The 13,988-nt window shown below is 41.3% G+C and overlaps 1 protein-coding gene across 2 annotated transcripts; it reads right to left on the bottom strand.

The window, feature by feature from the left end:
* Positions 1-233: 233 nt before the first annotated feature.
* Positions 234-13,453, bottom strand: POU1F1 (POU class 1 homeobox 1). 2 transcript variants are annotated; one of them, XM_075170217.1, is made up of 7 exons: positions 13,312-13,453; positions 11,260-11,265; positions 10,376-10,441; positions 8,156-8,401; positions 6,168-6,332; positions 4,773-4,833; positions 234-447 (listed from the first exon to the last, which is right to left on the bottom strand). In XM_075170217.1, the coding sequence occupies exons 1-7, from the start codon at positions 13,451-13,453 to the stop codon at positions 234-236; spliced, it is 900 nt and encodes a 299-aa protein (XP_075026318.1). The 2 variants fall into 2 exon arrangements, with proteins under 2 accessions (XP_075026318.1, XP_075026309.1); XM_075170208.1 differs by lacking the exon at positions 11,260-11,265 and adding an exon at positions 9,398-9,515 and having other exon boundaries at positions 8,156-8,397.
* Positions 13,454-13,988: the final 535 nt, after the last annotated feature.

Here is a 13,988-nt window from a genome sequence, read left to right as displayed (position 1 = left end):
GAGACCTCCAACTCTTTAAATATATGCAGTAGCATTTAATTTGTTTCCAACATTTTACATTAAAATCAGGTCTTCCACAACACACTACATCTGAAGCTGGCTAGCTTGTAGAGAAACAAGTGGTTTACTGATTTTTCTTTTTTCTTTTTTTTTTTTTTTTTTTTAAAACAACATAGTATTTACAATATTTACAAAAAGCAAAACAGAAATCCACATCTATATGTGGAAAAGCTTTACCGGCATTCGTGATGCTCCTTGATAATAGAGCTAAAAGCATTCTGATGTAAACTTGTCTTCACTCTTTTTTCCCTTTGTCTTCTGTTGCAAAACCAAACTCTCACAACTTCTTTCTCAAGATTGAGCCCCTCAGCCATCCTCATAATTTCCTGAGAAGAAGGCTTGCTTTGTTCTCCGAAATGCCTCTCTAGGGCTTCTTTGGCAGCAATACTGGATAAAGGGATAAAATTTCACCTTTAAAAACTTTTCTGACATATTCAGGCTTTCACCACTAGTTCAGGAGAAGGGTCAAGTAAGAGCACTGAAGGTAGTGACTTGGTTTGTTTTCCTCTTTTTCTACGTAAAGAAAACCCACAGAGCTTAAAGTACGCTGTAGTTCTTTGCTGACACGAACAGGATCACATCATGCAGAATTTCAGCACAGAGTAATTTAAAGGCAAAACTAGCATCAAGTTTGGTACAATTTCAGTGATAATCACGAAATATTTATGCTTGTGTTCTCTAGGAGATACAGCTACTAACTAGGCATGAATGGGATCACAGCAATTGGAACAAGCCTGACACCCATTCTGCCCCGGTCACAGCAGCGTCATAGGGGTTCAGCAAATGCACGTTACTGGGGTTACCTGGTTGCATCAAATCATTTGGGTTTACAAAGGGAAGAGCTCCATCACTTACAGTTTGGGAAATGTTGTATGTTGTATCAAGTTCTGCACTTCATTTTGTTATAGAGAGGGTACTAGAGTATTTCTAGAAACCACAGAGATTATGGCGAGCTGCTTTAGCAATCATCACATTTTCTAAAAGTCTACCTTAATCTATTCCTCAGAATCAGCAGTGACCAAAGTTGAGTGGTTCAGTAAACAAAATAAGTTAAGACTACTATATTTTCTTATTGTCAGATAAAATTTGCTTCCCGTTTGTGTTACATATTCTCATGTAATATGACTATCTGCAACATGCTTGTGCGCCACCAGGACGCATCCAGAACTGGAGCAGTAGCTGTAATTTCTTTGGACACAAGAGGGCACTTCATGCATTATTCTGGAAATGAGATGCTGGTATTTCTGTTACAGAAATATAGACAGTATCTGCTGGAGTTCTAGTTATTTCATTACTTCATCTGTCATTTGTTGTTGGTCTTTCATTTACAGGTCAATTTTGCAATATTTACTAATGTTACCGAAACTACCTAACTAATATCATGGTGTTCTGCACACACAGAAGTATAGAAACACCACTATTTTTGACTAACAGCTTCTTAGGCTTTGATCAAAGTATAAAATAAAATAGCTTCCACAAATTCAAATTAAGTAGTTTTTGCTCAGGGTATAACTAACCTAATTTAGTTTGTGGGACTTTTGTTTTACCTCTAGTTTACCTTCAAACATCCATTAAGAATTGCTAAGAGAAAGGCTGCAGTTCAGATAAAGTCCATGCCTCTGATTAGTTTCAGGTCTTCAAACTGAGGTCCTATATGCCTTCAAAGGAACAATTAATATTTTCTTACTAAATGGGATTTGGTCCTCAACTTCCCCTCAATTATCTGTGCCCTTGACAACCTGCTGTATTTGATACTCCCAGTACAGTGAGGTTAGATGTAAAAGCAGGAATAATTAAAAAATGCTTAATAGAAGGACTGTTTTTCTCAATAGCTGTTAAAAAACAACACCAAAACCCACAATGTTGGATGAACAGTCTTCAGTGGATTCCTCTAGCCAGGGGAAACCACCTAGGACAGAGATGCTCTCAACTCAGAGCTCTCATGCAGGCCATACTGCATAAACTGGGCAAGGTCTTGGCACTACTGCTCAAGTCCTTACTGGCTTGTAGAGAAGCTGAGAGGAGAAACTGGCCTCCCAAGAGTAAAGCTTCATCCCTTGTGAGGTGCTGTGAGGAGCAAATGAGCTATGAAGCATCTCCCGTCCTAAATTCACTCCTAACTGAGAAGCATCCCCTCAGAGGAATACTTAATTCAAAAGTCAAAGAGAAATCACATCTTCATTTTATTCCTTATATCAAAGGCAATATGACTGACGAGATGCATCCCAGAGTCCTGAGAGAACTGGCTGATGTAGTTGCCAAGCCACTCTCCATGATATTTAAAAAGTCATGGCAGTCAGGTGAAGTCCCTGGTGACTGGAAAAAAGGGAAGCATTGCACCCATTTTTAAAAAGGGTAGAAAGGAGGACCCTGGGAACTACAGGCCAGTCAGCCTCACCTCTGTGAGGCTGATCACGGAAGAGATCCTCCTAGAAGCTATGCTAAGACACATGGAGGACAGGGAGGTGATTCGAGACAGCCAGTATGGCTTCACCAAGGGCAAGTCCTGCCTGACCAACTTAGTGGCCTTCTATGATGGAGTGACTACATCAGTGGACAAGGAAAGAGCTATGGATGTCACCTATCTGGACCTCTGTAAGGCCTTTGACATGGTCCTCCACAACATCCTTCTCTCTAAGCTGGAGAGATATGGATTTGATGGACGGACTGTCTGGTGGATGAGGAATTGGTTGGATGGTCACATCCAGAGGGTAGTGGTCAACGGCTCAATGTCCAGATGGAGATCGGTGACAAGTGGTGTCCCGCAGGGGTCCGTACTGGGACCGGTACTGTTTAATATCTTCATCAATGACATAGACAGTGGGCTCGAGTGCAGCCTCAGCAAGTTTGCAGATAACACCAAGCTGAGTGGTACAGTTGACATGCCTGAGGGGTGGGATGCCATCCAGAGGGACCTGGACAAGCTCAAGAAGTGGGCCTGTGTGAACCTCATGAGGTTCAACAAGGCCAAGTGCAACTGCACCTGGGTCAGCACCCCCTGGTATCAATACAGGCTGGGGGATGAAGGGATTGAGGGCAGCCCTGCCAAGAAGGACTTGGGGGTACTGGTGGACAAAAAGCTGGACATGAGCTGACAATGCACGCTCGCAGCCCAGAAAGCCAACCGTACCCTGAGCTGCATCAAAAAAAGCGTGGCCAGCAGGTCGAGGGAGGGGATTCTCCCCCTCTACTCCGCTCTGGTGAGACCCCACTTGGAGTACTGTGTCCAGCTCTGGAACCCTCAGCACAGGAAAGACATGGACCTGTTGGAGCGGATCCAGAGAAGGGCCACAAAAATGATCAGAAAGCTGGAACACCTCTCCTATGAAGAAAGGCTGAGAGAGTTGGGGTTATTCAGCCTGGAGAAGAGAAGGCTTCGGGGAGACCTTATCGCAGCCTTTCAGTACTTAAAGGGGCTTATGAGAAAGATGGGGACAAACTTTTTAGCAGGGCCTGTTGTGATAGGACAAGGGGTAATGATTTTAAACTAAAAGAGGGTAAATTCAGACTAGATATAAGGAAGAAATGTTTTACAATGAGGGTGGTGAAACACTGGAACAGGTTGCCCAGAGAGGTGGTAGATGCCCCATCCCTGGAAACATTCAAGGTCAGGTTGGACGGGGCTCTGAGCAATCTGATCTAGTCGAAGATGTCCCTGCTCACTGCAGAAGGGTTGGACTAGATGACCTTTAAAGGTTCCTTCCAAACTATTATATGATTCTATGACTCAAAAAACAAGTCTTAGGTTGAATGTGAGAGGAGAAGGTACATGTTGTGGCTGTAGGACAATAGAGCAGTCTCCGGGAGGTGGCACTGTGCATCGGGAATGATCCCTGTTCAAAGAGCAGGCACGTCACTGTAATGGGCGGGGCCCGACAGCACCAGAGTTGTGCCCAGAGGCAGGCAAATTCTCTTCCTGTAGACTGCTACAGTTCCTTGGAGGCCTCCTGAGTGAATTCTTTTTCACCAAAGGTTATAAAAGTCTGGGATATCTAAAGGAGAAGGAAATACCCCATGTTCTCATTTTACCTATTGGTAATTGGTTTTTTAATATGATTTACCAGCCTACTTGATTTCCATATGGAGTTGAGGCTAGATAGATTGTAGATGTTGGCCACCAGAGATGTGAGGAATTGAGGCTAGATAGATTGTAGATGTTGGCCACCAGAGATGTGAGAAACAGGGGGTTCCCAGAACAACTCCCTTTTTTTCCCCTTAGCTCATTGAAGTGTTTCTTTGGGAACTCCAAATAATCCAGTGACAGAGGATAGGGACAGGGATGCAATACTACGTGTAAAAGCTTGCCCTCAAACTTCCCAGACCTCACTTCTCTGGCAAAATAATGCAATTTATTTTGGTATGGCGTAGAACCTCCCAAAATGAAAACGAGAGTCCTCTGACACCTTATTCACTATATAGATATCATAAAATTTGGGCAGAATTGGAATAAATTTTTTTTTTCACATTAAAGTGTGTTGTCATATGTTAAAAAAAAATCTTTAATTGGGAAAAGTAGTATGTTTGGAGCAAATTGGGGTTTTGGAGGGTTATGCTGTTATTTTTCACTGGAATTTTTCAAAATAGTGAAACGTTTTGAAAAGCTAGCTATAGAGATTCATTAATAGAAAATAACACTTAGATTTTGAACCCAAAGAAAAGAAGCATCTTAGCTAAAGTGGTTTCTAATGTGTAATGCCCTAAATATTTATTACCTTATGGTGGTTCTGCGCTTCCTCTTCCGCTCATTCACTCCAACTTTTTCATTGTATAAAGCTGTATTAAAAACAAAACCAAACCTGGCAGTTACCTTCCACAGCGAATGGAAAACGAGCACAGTCATCGCCAGAAAAAAAGTCCCTTTCTTTGAAGACAGAAGAAAGCATAACATATAACGCTGCTGAATAAGAGCAGCACCACACATAGGAGCACTTCTTTCTTTAAGACGGTTGATCATTCTTTTACCCCCAGCTATAAATGGTTATAAGCAAAAATGGCGTGCTCCTGGTAAAGCTGCAAACAGGGCTGCCTCTGTGCCTACGTACCTGCGGAGCCGTACTTCAGCCCCCTCCTTTGACATACCTTCTTCCTCCTACCCTGCGGGGTACGGTCTAGGGAGATAGAGCCCATTTCCATACCCCTCGGCTACCTCACCCTCTTTCTTCAGAAATACAGCCTTGGCCCCCAGCCCCCCCCACCACAACCCCCTCACAAGCGATTCTTGCAATGTGCCGGCCACATTGGGAGAGCCTCTGGTTTCTAGTGCAGCTACAGGGGAAGGAAGCTTTCTACATTTGGTTCAAAGGAAACTGAAGTGTATGGCAGCAGCAGCTGTTTAACAACATTCCCTACCGAATACAATGGCAAATCCAAAAAGTAGCATTAAGATCATCTTCTCTTTCTTCCGATGCTAGGTGAGTGCTGCACAGTAGTAGACCTGGCTTTTGTCACCTCCAGGCACACTGCTTCCCAGCATCACAATTCATCCAGCTGAAAAGGCTGTTCTTTAAGGCAACCCATTTCCTTTAAATCAACCAACCTCTTCTAAAGTACGCTTTGCCCAGTGAACCCCGTGACGCTTCCTGCAACCGGAAGGTAATTGGGCAAGAGGAAGGGAATCCTCTAGCAGCAAAAAGGTCTCATCAAAAACCTCCGTGCCATGCAATTCTTTTTCAGGGTTTAAAGATCACTGCCTCAGCTGAACTCAAATCCTTTCCCCCGCGGCCACATCTCATATGCCAGAGGTTGGAAGAAAGCCCTTTGCTAGTGAAGAATCCCCGTACGCTGCTAAACGGGCTGTCCTGCAGATCCTAACAACAGCTCTGACCTATGCTACAGAAGTGGAGCTAGTTTGCTGGGATAGAACTGAAAGAAATTACTTCCAGTAGGCCAAGTGATGTTTCTGCTATTCTGTACCCTCCATGCATTTCAGTTTGTCCCTCCTTGCTCACCCAAAAAAGGTAACCAACATTTAATATAAGTACACCTTAGTGTTCAAAGCTGCTAAAACAAAAACTTTAGTCTGTGGAAGACACGTACTAGTCCTTCAACATATATAGAGGATTCTGGTTTAAATGCAAAACAATATTTAGAGGATTTCAATTCTCTACCTCCTACTTGTTCTGCTTCCTCCAGCCACTTGGACAGTATCGATTTCAGTTTGCATGCGTTCTTGAAACTCAGCTGCAAGTTTTCAAAACGGCAAATAGTAGTTTGGCTGAATTCAGAGCCGTGCACAGCAGCCAGTGCTTCTCCAACGTTGGTTTGTGTATAACCTGTCGAAAACGAAGAGAAAGAAGTCACTTTGGAGCTTTCTAGAAAGGGTTACTTTCCCTGAGACGCTTAGCCCTTCACTGCTGACGCTTACGAACAGTATGTGCCTGCAGTGTCTTCAGGATGGGCTTTCTGCAGAATTCTCTGTGGCTGACTAGGAGTCACATCAGAGACATGTTCAGTCTCCTGTTGGTTTCAGTGGAGTTTTACACTGATTTAGAGGAGTTTTATACTCCAAGATTAGGGATTTGAGAAGGATCCAGACACCCTACACCTTTCTTTCTATAGATGGTGCAATGGCAATAAGCTAATCCCTGGCAGCACCGCTGGTCTCCTGTTATTTGTTGCAACAACTAAGTTGAAGCGACCAGAGAAATGCTGCAGCTTCCATGCAGACACTGGCTTTGTAACAGCAGCTCCCCGCTCAGTGCTCTGAACGGGTACCTGCCGTGTTCAAGGGTCTGGCTCATCGTCCTCCCGTTCTGCCTCTGCGCCAGAACAGGCAGGATCTCTTTAGATGCCGAACATCTCACGAGGCAGCTTTTTACCTCCATTTTGATTGCACTAAGTCTGTGTCTCTCAGTCTCAGACCCAGAGCCCATATTAATTCTGTCTTCCCTTGTAAAGCTCAACCTCAGATTAGTTTTCCTGTGCAAATTGCATTTTTTCCCATCAGAGCATTAAACCCAGTCTTACAGGCTCTGTGTCATTTGTTTGCATCAGAGGAAGTTTTGTTCCCTCACAAATTCAGGATGAAGATGCAGTAATAATCACAGGGATTAATAGCGCGGGGCCTAGCAAACCTTTCCATTGCTGTAGCTGACATTAAATGCATGATATACAGCAAAACCGACGCAATTGCAAATACTATTTTAAACCCCAAATTTTTGTTTCAGTCCTTATTTTTACACTGCAAATGGAACACACTAGCTTTCTAGCTGTTGAGATAATGCATAGAAACCTGTAATAACCTTATAATTTTTTTACATTTGTAAAGCTAGAAGGATGCCCTATTTTGTAATGATACAATGTACTGTTATAAGCGATAATGTCAAAATTGTAACCCTTCATTCAGAGTACCCAATATTCATAAGTGGGCTGAATCTGCAGCACTGGATGTTATTTTTTTTCAGTACAGCTCAAACAAGGGTGAGAGAGGCTTTTACTTTGCAATGTACCTCTACCGCCTACAGGTGAGAAAGACGACAGGGCTCAGTCCACCTTTGTCCTCAGCTAAGACTGCCCGGTGAAAGAAAGACGAGCACCGGAGACCCTCTAGTGCAATCCACCTCTTATCACCCCCAGTAGTTATCAGACAGCAACAAAGAGACCAGTTGCTGCTGTGCCTGTGTCTTGGCACAAGAAAATAAACCAGGAAGAGAAGCTTCCTACTGATATGAAAAATTTGCCATGGAAGTCACCATCTTGTATACTGAAATGACATTGCACCATCAGATGAAGCACTTAATGGGGAAGAGGACAGGTATGAGAGGTTAGAGCATGTGCTGTCCTAAGTTGCAGAAAATTTGGGGCTATGCAAAATAACGCACCTGCTACTGAATGTAATTTAATGAACAGCAATAATTTTCTCTGCACTTAAGACAAATAATTTAAGGGCAGGAAAGTTTAAAGTCACTTTCCGTGTATAAGTTGCAAAATGCTGAAGTTCATTAATTTCGTGCAAGTCTTCTAGGAATGGAGAAAGTTTGGCAGTGCAAGGCAGGACTAGAGACAACTGCAGAGGCTAGACCATAAAAAATTTGGAAATAATTGGGCTTTCAACTGGAATTTTTCAGCCTTTTGTTTGCGGACATAAAGCACATACCCAGCTTAATTCTCCGCAGCTTAAATTCGTTAGCAAATTTCTCCAGTTCCCTGATTTCAGGGGAGTCCATGTCGATGGGCTCTTCAACAGACTTGCTTTTTCTGCGGAACTCCTGCTTGAAGTCTGCGGCAGCGGGATCGTCTGTGAGGAGGGACTGGTGCATGGGCGTGAAGCTGTGGCCCAGGGCACAGGAGCTGGTGCTCAGGGCGTGCTCCGGGAATTTATAAAGGCAAGGGGTCAGGCTACCTGAGCAACACCGAAAAGAAAACTCAGCACAGTTATTCTCTACCACTACACAAGAAAAATATGCCTTCATCATCTCATAGTCCCTGTCTGTAATATTTATTATATAATATATGCAAATGTATCCAAGAGTAAGGATCTCCTAGGAGATGCAGTCTCTCTCTTGTCCCAACACATGAAAACCGACCAACAGCCACTTTCACAGGCCACAGCCATCCTATTTCTTAGCAAACTGTGATGCACTTAAATAAGATAGTAAATGGTTCAAACTTAAACAAATAACAATCCAAGGCCTCAGCTGGAATTAAGTGGCACAACAAGATTGATGGATCTATGTCATTTTGAGCAACCTGAAATGTGCCAGTCTCTATTTTCTGGTACAAAGAATATTTCCATGTAAATACCATTTGATGCTCAGACAAGATACTATCTTGGTTTAGCTTCAGCATAAAATTTATTTGAGGAAATTACACAGATAAAAGCTCAAAGGAAAAAAAGAACAAAATCCAGAACACATTCAGAAGGATCGTCCTGGCTTAAAAAGAAATTACTCAAGGACAAAACAAAACTATCTCATGATACCTTTTGTTCACAAGTATCAGACTTAACAAGGAGATTCAGTTAAGAGTGAAGGCTGTTTTTTTGCTAGATATTGTACATAGAGCTAAAGAGTCTCTGACCTGAAGGGTGGGGGGGGGACGGGGAGGGAGGGGAAATCATTGGGGAAACATTAACACTCTTCAGTGTATCTGGAGCAGCCAGTAAATTCCAGGTTCTCAGAACATCCTTCCCAATTTTCTAAATTACACAAAACTTTGAGGCAGAACTCAGAACTTCATTAACCTCCCACCCCTTCTTCCATTTACTTTTCTTGTCTTCACTGCCCCAATTGCTCTCACCAGCGTTGGAGGTTCTAACCCCATAGGAATATTTTATATGTTTCACACAGAATAACCACAAAAGAAGATTTTCTCAAAAAATAAAGGAAAAGAGAAAGACTTGCTTTGCAAGGTGCTGACACCATTTACCACATTGGGATGTGGCATGCTGCATGTCTGTAAGATGCGACTCTGGGAGAGACTTGCTGATAGCATCTCTGGAGTTGCAGGCTTGATGCCTAAAAAAGAGGAAGGGTAAAAAAGGAAAGGAGAAAAATGAAGATGTATTTATTTTGGAATGAAACAAAATGAACTTCTGAGCAATACCTTTTGTTTAATACCTATGGACTTTTCTTGGGGATCTGAACAATGCCAGGAACGTTTGCAACAGATACATTAATGAACAATGAAATAGGAGCATTTGGATATTTGCACACAGTAAAGAAAGTCTACTTCACCATCCATAAAAAGTCCCTATGCAGATGTATTCATGGATTTAGCTCTGAGTCACGATTATTTCCTGGGAGTTGTGTTAATTTGGCTTACCGCATTATCTCACTGACTGCTACTTGAACCTGCATAGAATAACAATTCCTCTTTCGTACTCAGCCCGGGACATGGAAAACTGAGCAGGATGCTAGCATACACTCCTAGCATACATTCATGAGTGTAAAAATCCATGATCATCCGTATGATCGGCCTGCTGAATTCAGCTGTCCTTCCATTATGCTACCATTTTATTTTATAGCTCCAGTCAGGGCTTCATCATCCCAGGTACTGATGACACACAGGTATATCGGGTACATCACTTCTGGTCCCTCAAAAAGTGGTGATCACCAGGGGAAGTGGACATAGGCGAGCAAAAAGAGCAGCACTGTCCCAGTCTTGTAGAGAGAAATAAGATACAGAGTGATTTGCTGAGAGATGCAGAGGTTTGGGGAAACTCTAGTCACTGACCCCTAATTTCCTAACTCCTTTTCCAGTGCCTTAACCCCAGTCCTGTCTTCTTTAAGCAACTGTCTTGAATCAGTCCCTCTAAAGGAAAACTGACCAAAATTAACATGCTAATAGCTCACCCAGTTGAGGGTATATCTCTTACCTGCCATCACCCCGTAGGTAGACGGTTGATTTCCATAATGACAGGAAGGCACAGAGTAATGAAGGCCTGCCAAAACATGCCCAAAGTCGTCACGGCAAAGCGGATATGGGAGCATATAGGAGTTTGGATCAAAGACAAAACAGACAGGACTAGTAAGAAAATGTGTGAGGATTCAAGACACAGCCTTTAAGTTCAGAGGCAGACAGTATCCCTGTATGTAGTTTTTGTTTTAGTAAGCATTTGACTCTGGGCCATAACCATCAGGTTAACACTGCTGGAAGTCCAGACACTTGGCTAGGTTGCACCAGATGAGATTGCCAGTATAAATAATGAGAGACCCTCTGAGCCAAGACCAGAAATCGTCATCCTGTGGTCTCGATGCACTATTTTTTAGTATAATCTATGGGCATAACCCAGTCTACATATACTGCTGAGCAAGGGAAGCATTGAACTCTCCAGGAGGAGACCGGTTCCTCTCCCCACCAAACTTCCACACACCATTTCATTTAATCTTACATAAAAACTTGCTCTATGTTCCCAGAAAATTGATTGACTTCACTGTCGTGCAAACCCCACAGTGAACACAGGCATCAAGGCAGGCAATATTTTATGCATGCCTAAGACCTGGGCTTCCAAAAGCACCAGTCTGGGCCATTTGCTTTGAGGCATCCGGAAGTCACATTTTCTTAAGTGCCAAGCCACCAAAAACGTTTCAGAGTGCTTTGGCAGGATGGTAGGGAAACAGAACAATAGACTCTCGGCTCTTCTAAAAAGTTAGACCTAAATCAACATTTTCCATCATCAGCACCAACAAACACACAATTAATTTATCTCTTTATCTAGTGTTTTCACAGGGGTGTTTCAGATCTGTGCTCAGTAATCACCAGTGCCTGAAGAATCAGACAATTTTCTACTGAATGCAAAATGAGAGATATGGTTGTTTCTCATGCATAAGTAGGCACAGAAATGCATATACTGTCCCCTCTAACAACTGCTATAAAGTATAATGTTAAAAATTCATGTTTGTGAACATTCAGATATGTAAAACTGCACTTTAGAGTGCACATTCCAGTTGTTCAAAACAATATAATTAATTAGGGATTAGAATCTCTGTTTTTTACAACAGTAATCATAACAGTAAAATGTCCTGTTTAGATACACTTATACAGATATAAAAATCTACTAAAACAGGCATACTTATACTAGTATAAATGCAGCCAAAATAAAGATTGCATTAATTATACTAATGCATTTAAAGCAATGCAACTTTTCTGTTGAAATAAGATCTAAATGTTTACTGGTGTTTTTTTCTTCTATTATTTCATAATCCATAGACTATAATTTTTATGCATAAAAATAGCATTTTCAAATTGTTAATAAGGATTTAAAATTAAATAGTGAAGATGATACTATTTAAATTAAATAATAACAATTAAAGTGTTGAGGGTACTGCAGAACATCAGCTGTATAACATGGTATAGTATTTGAACAGAAGCATATTCACCGCTATTTTGTGATGCAGAATTGTCACATGCATTTTAAAAAAAAATTGACATTTAACCTAAGTCGTTATTAAAAATTCTTTCACGTCTACTTTGTGCACAAATTCTCCTTAGATGCTTTCACCGGAATGGCATTGTTTATTACAACTTCTGAATCTATATATGAAGTTTGTAAACCTTTACTCATTATAGTTAGCATCCTCTGTCACTGCTTCCATTCTCTCAGGGTCGTCTGCTAGATGTGATCCTGCAAACAAAACTCCCACTGACTACAGTGGTATTTGTTCTTGGGTGGTAACTACAAAATATCAAAAACCAAACCTGAAGCAGATGAGCAAATGCTTTTGGCTGGCTGTCACCATATGCTTTTTATTATGAATCAGATTAATCTAGAAAATACTACTATGATACTGATACATAAATTTGGCCTCATACAAAATTTAAATTCTCCTGTTCCCTACCACCACTGCTAACCAACAGCCATATCAGGATATTTTGAGCCTCCTCAAAAGGAGGCTCAAAAGCATTTGAGCTTAATATATAAGATCCTGTTATCCATCACCAGTGCTCGGTTTTCATTACTTACATGCTTTTTCTTCTTATTAAAATGTTTTATTACCAATGCATTTCAGGAGAAGGCTAGTTTCTTGCTAAGACTCCAAATAAAATCCTTACATTAATGCAATTTCAAATAAATCAAAACTATTTCTTTTTCTGTTCCTGAAAGCTTTCCATCAACAATTCCTGTATTCTGGAATCCCCCTTCTGCAGGTTTAAGGCTGCAAGAAAACTCACTCACTCTCTCTCTCTCAGACAATTCAGTGATTACATAGTCCTAGTATTTAAATGCAATTAATTGGATTAAATACACGAACACACAAAATTCAAAAATATTGATGAGACTTCTGTCACCAATACTGAACATCCCACTTAAATCTTAGTCTTTATTCAGTATGCAATGTGTTTTGTAAAGCAATGTTTTTCCTTCTTGAAAGCTTCCCCAAATGATATTTAGACCTGACCTGTTTTAAATACATCTTCTCTTTAAAGTAATTTATATTATTTTAAATTGTGCTTACACAATAACCAAACTTTCAATTAATTTACATGACACTTGTCATTGAAGACTATATAGTTGTAACAACAGTGACAGTGTTTGAACCTGTTCTAAGTTAATGTATTGGTAGCATACTTGAGCCTAATCTTGTAACAAACTAAGAAAAAGCTACAAATTTAGCTAAAACACAAACATTTAAGGTGTTCCTGATTCACTCATCATGCAGAGTTTTGTGAAAATGCTTCTACTTTAATGTAGTCCCAATCTGACATAGCATTGATACCAAACACTAAATATTGCAGAACTCGATGAACACGTATCATCCAAAAGCATTGCAAATGAGAGTTACTGAGAGCAAGATTATTTTTAAAAAGTACCTGTAGACACAACATTGGTGGCATGGTTAGAAACCGGCAGGCACTCTGCAGCGCTGTGATGCATTATCAGAGGCAGAGAGGGAGAAGAGTCAGAATTCAAGGGTACAAAGGTGTCAGATGAAGCAAACGCTTGGCAAGTCATACCCTCCAGCAGGCAGAAGAGCCACTTGCCCCTGTTTTCTAACAGAACAGATCCTGTGCGATTAACGGCAGCTCAAACTCTACTCCAGGCTTTTTACCTGCATATACATATACAGGAGGGCTCCAGAGCACAGGGAGGTCGTGTGCAGGTATTTATACCACTAGGAAATCCCTTTATCCATTTTAATGTTCTTTTCCCAGCAATATTGCTATACTGCTATAGAGCCTCCTTCCTTCCCACACAAACACAATACGTGTCCAATTAATGGCGAGGAAAGAAGAGGGAAACCAGAGACATGATTTGACAGATATTTTCAATTAGGTCTTTTGTGAAGAACAATGACCAGAAAAAAAATACAAAAGTATCGTCTCCAAAGTCGGTAGCAACGAGACAGGTACGTTTAATACTAAGTAGGTTTCCGCAGTTAACACCTGTCCCCAAAATCTCATCCAGGCAATTTTCTGGAAGGCAACCCAGCTAAGAGCTCAATCGAAAGTCTGCAAAAGTCAAGAACCTGTAGCAAAATAATCTAAAT

Source organism: Calonectris borealis, chromosome 1 (assembly GCF_964195595.1).
Source record: "Calonectris borealis chromosome 1, bCalBor7.hap1.2, whole genome shotgun sequence".
Taxonomy (NCBI): domain Eukaryota; kingdom Metazoa; phylum Chordata; class Aves; order Procellariiformes; family Procellariidae; genus Calonectris; species Calonectris borealis.
The sequence above is the reverse complement of the archived record's forward strand: the minus strand, read 5'-3'. Positions and strand labels throughout refer to the sequence as shown.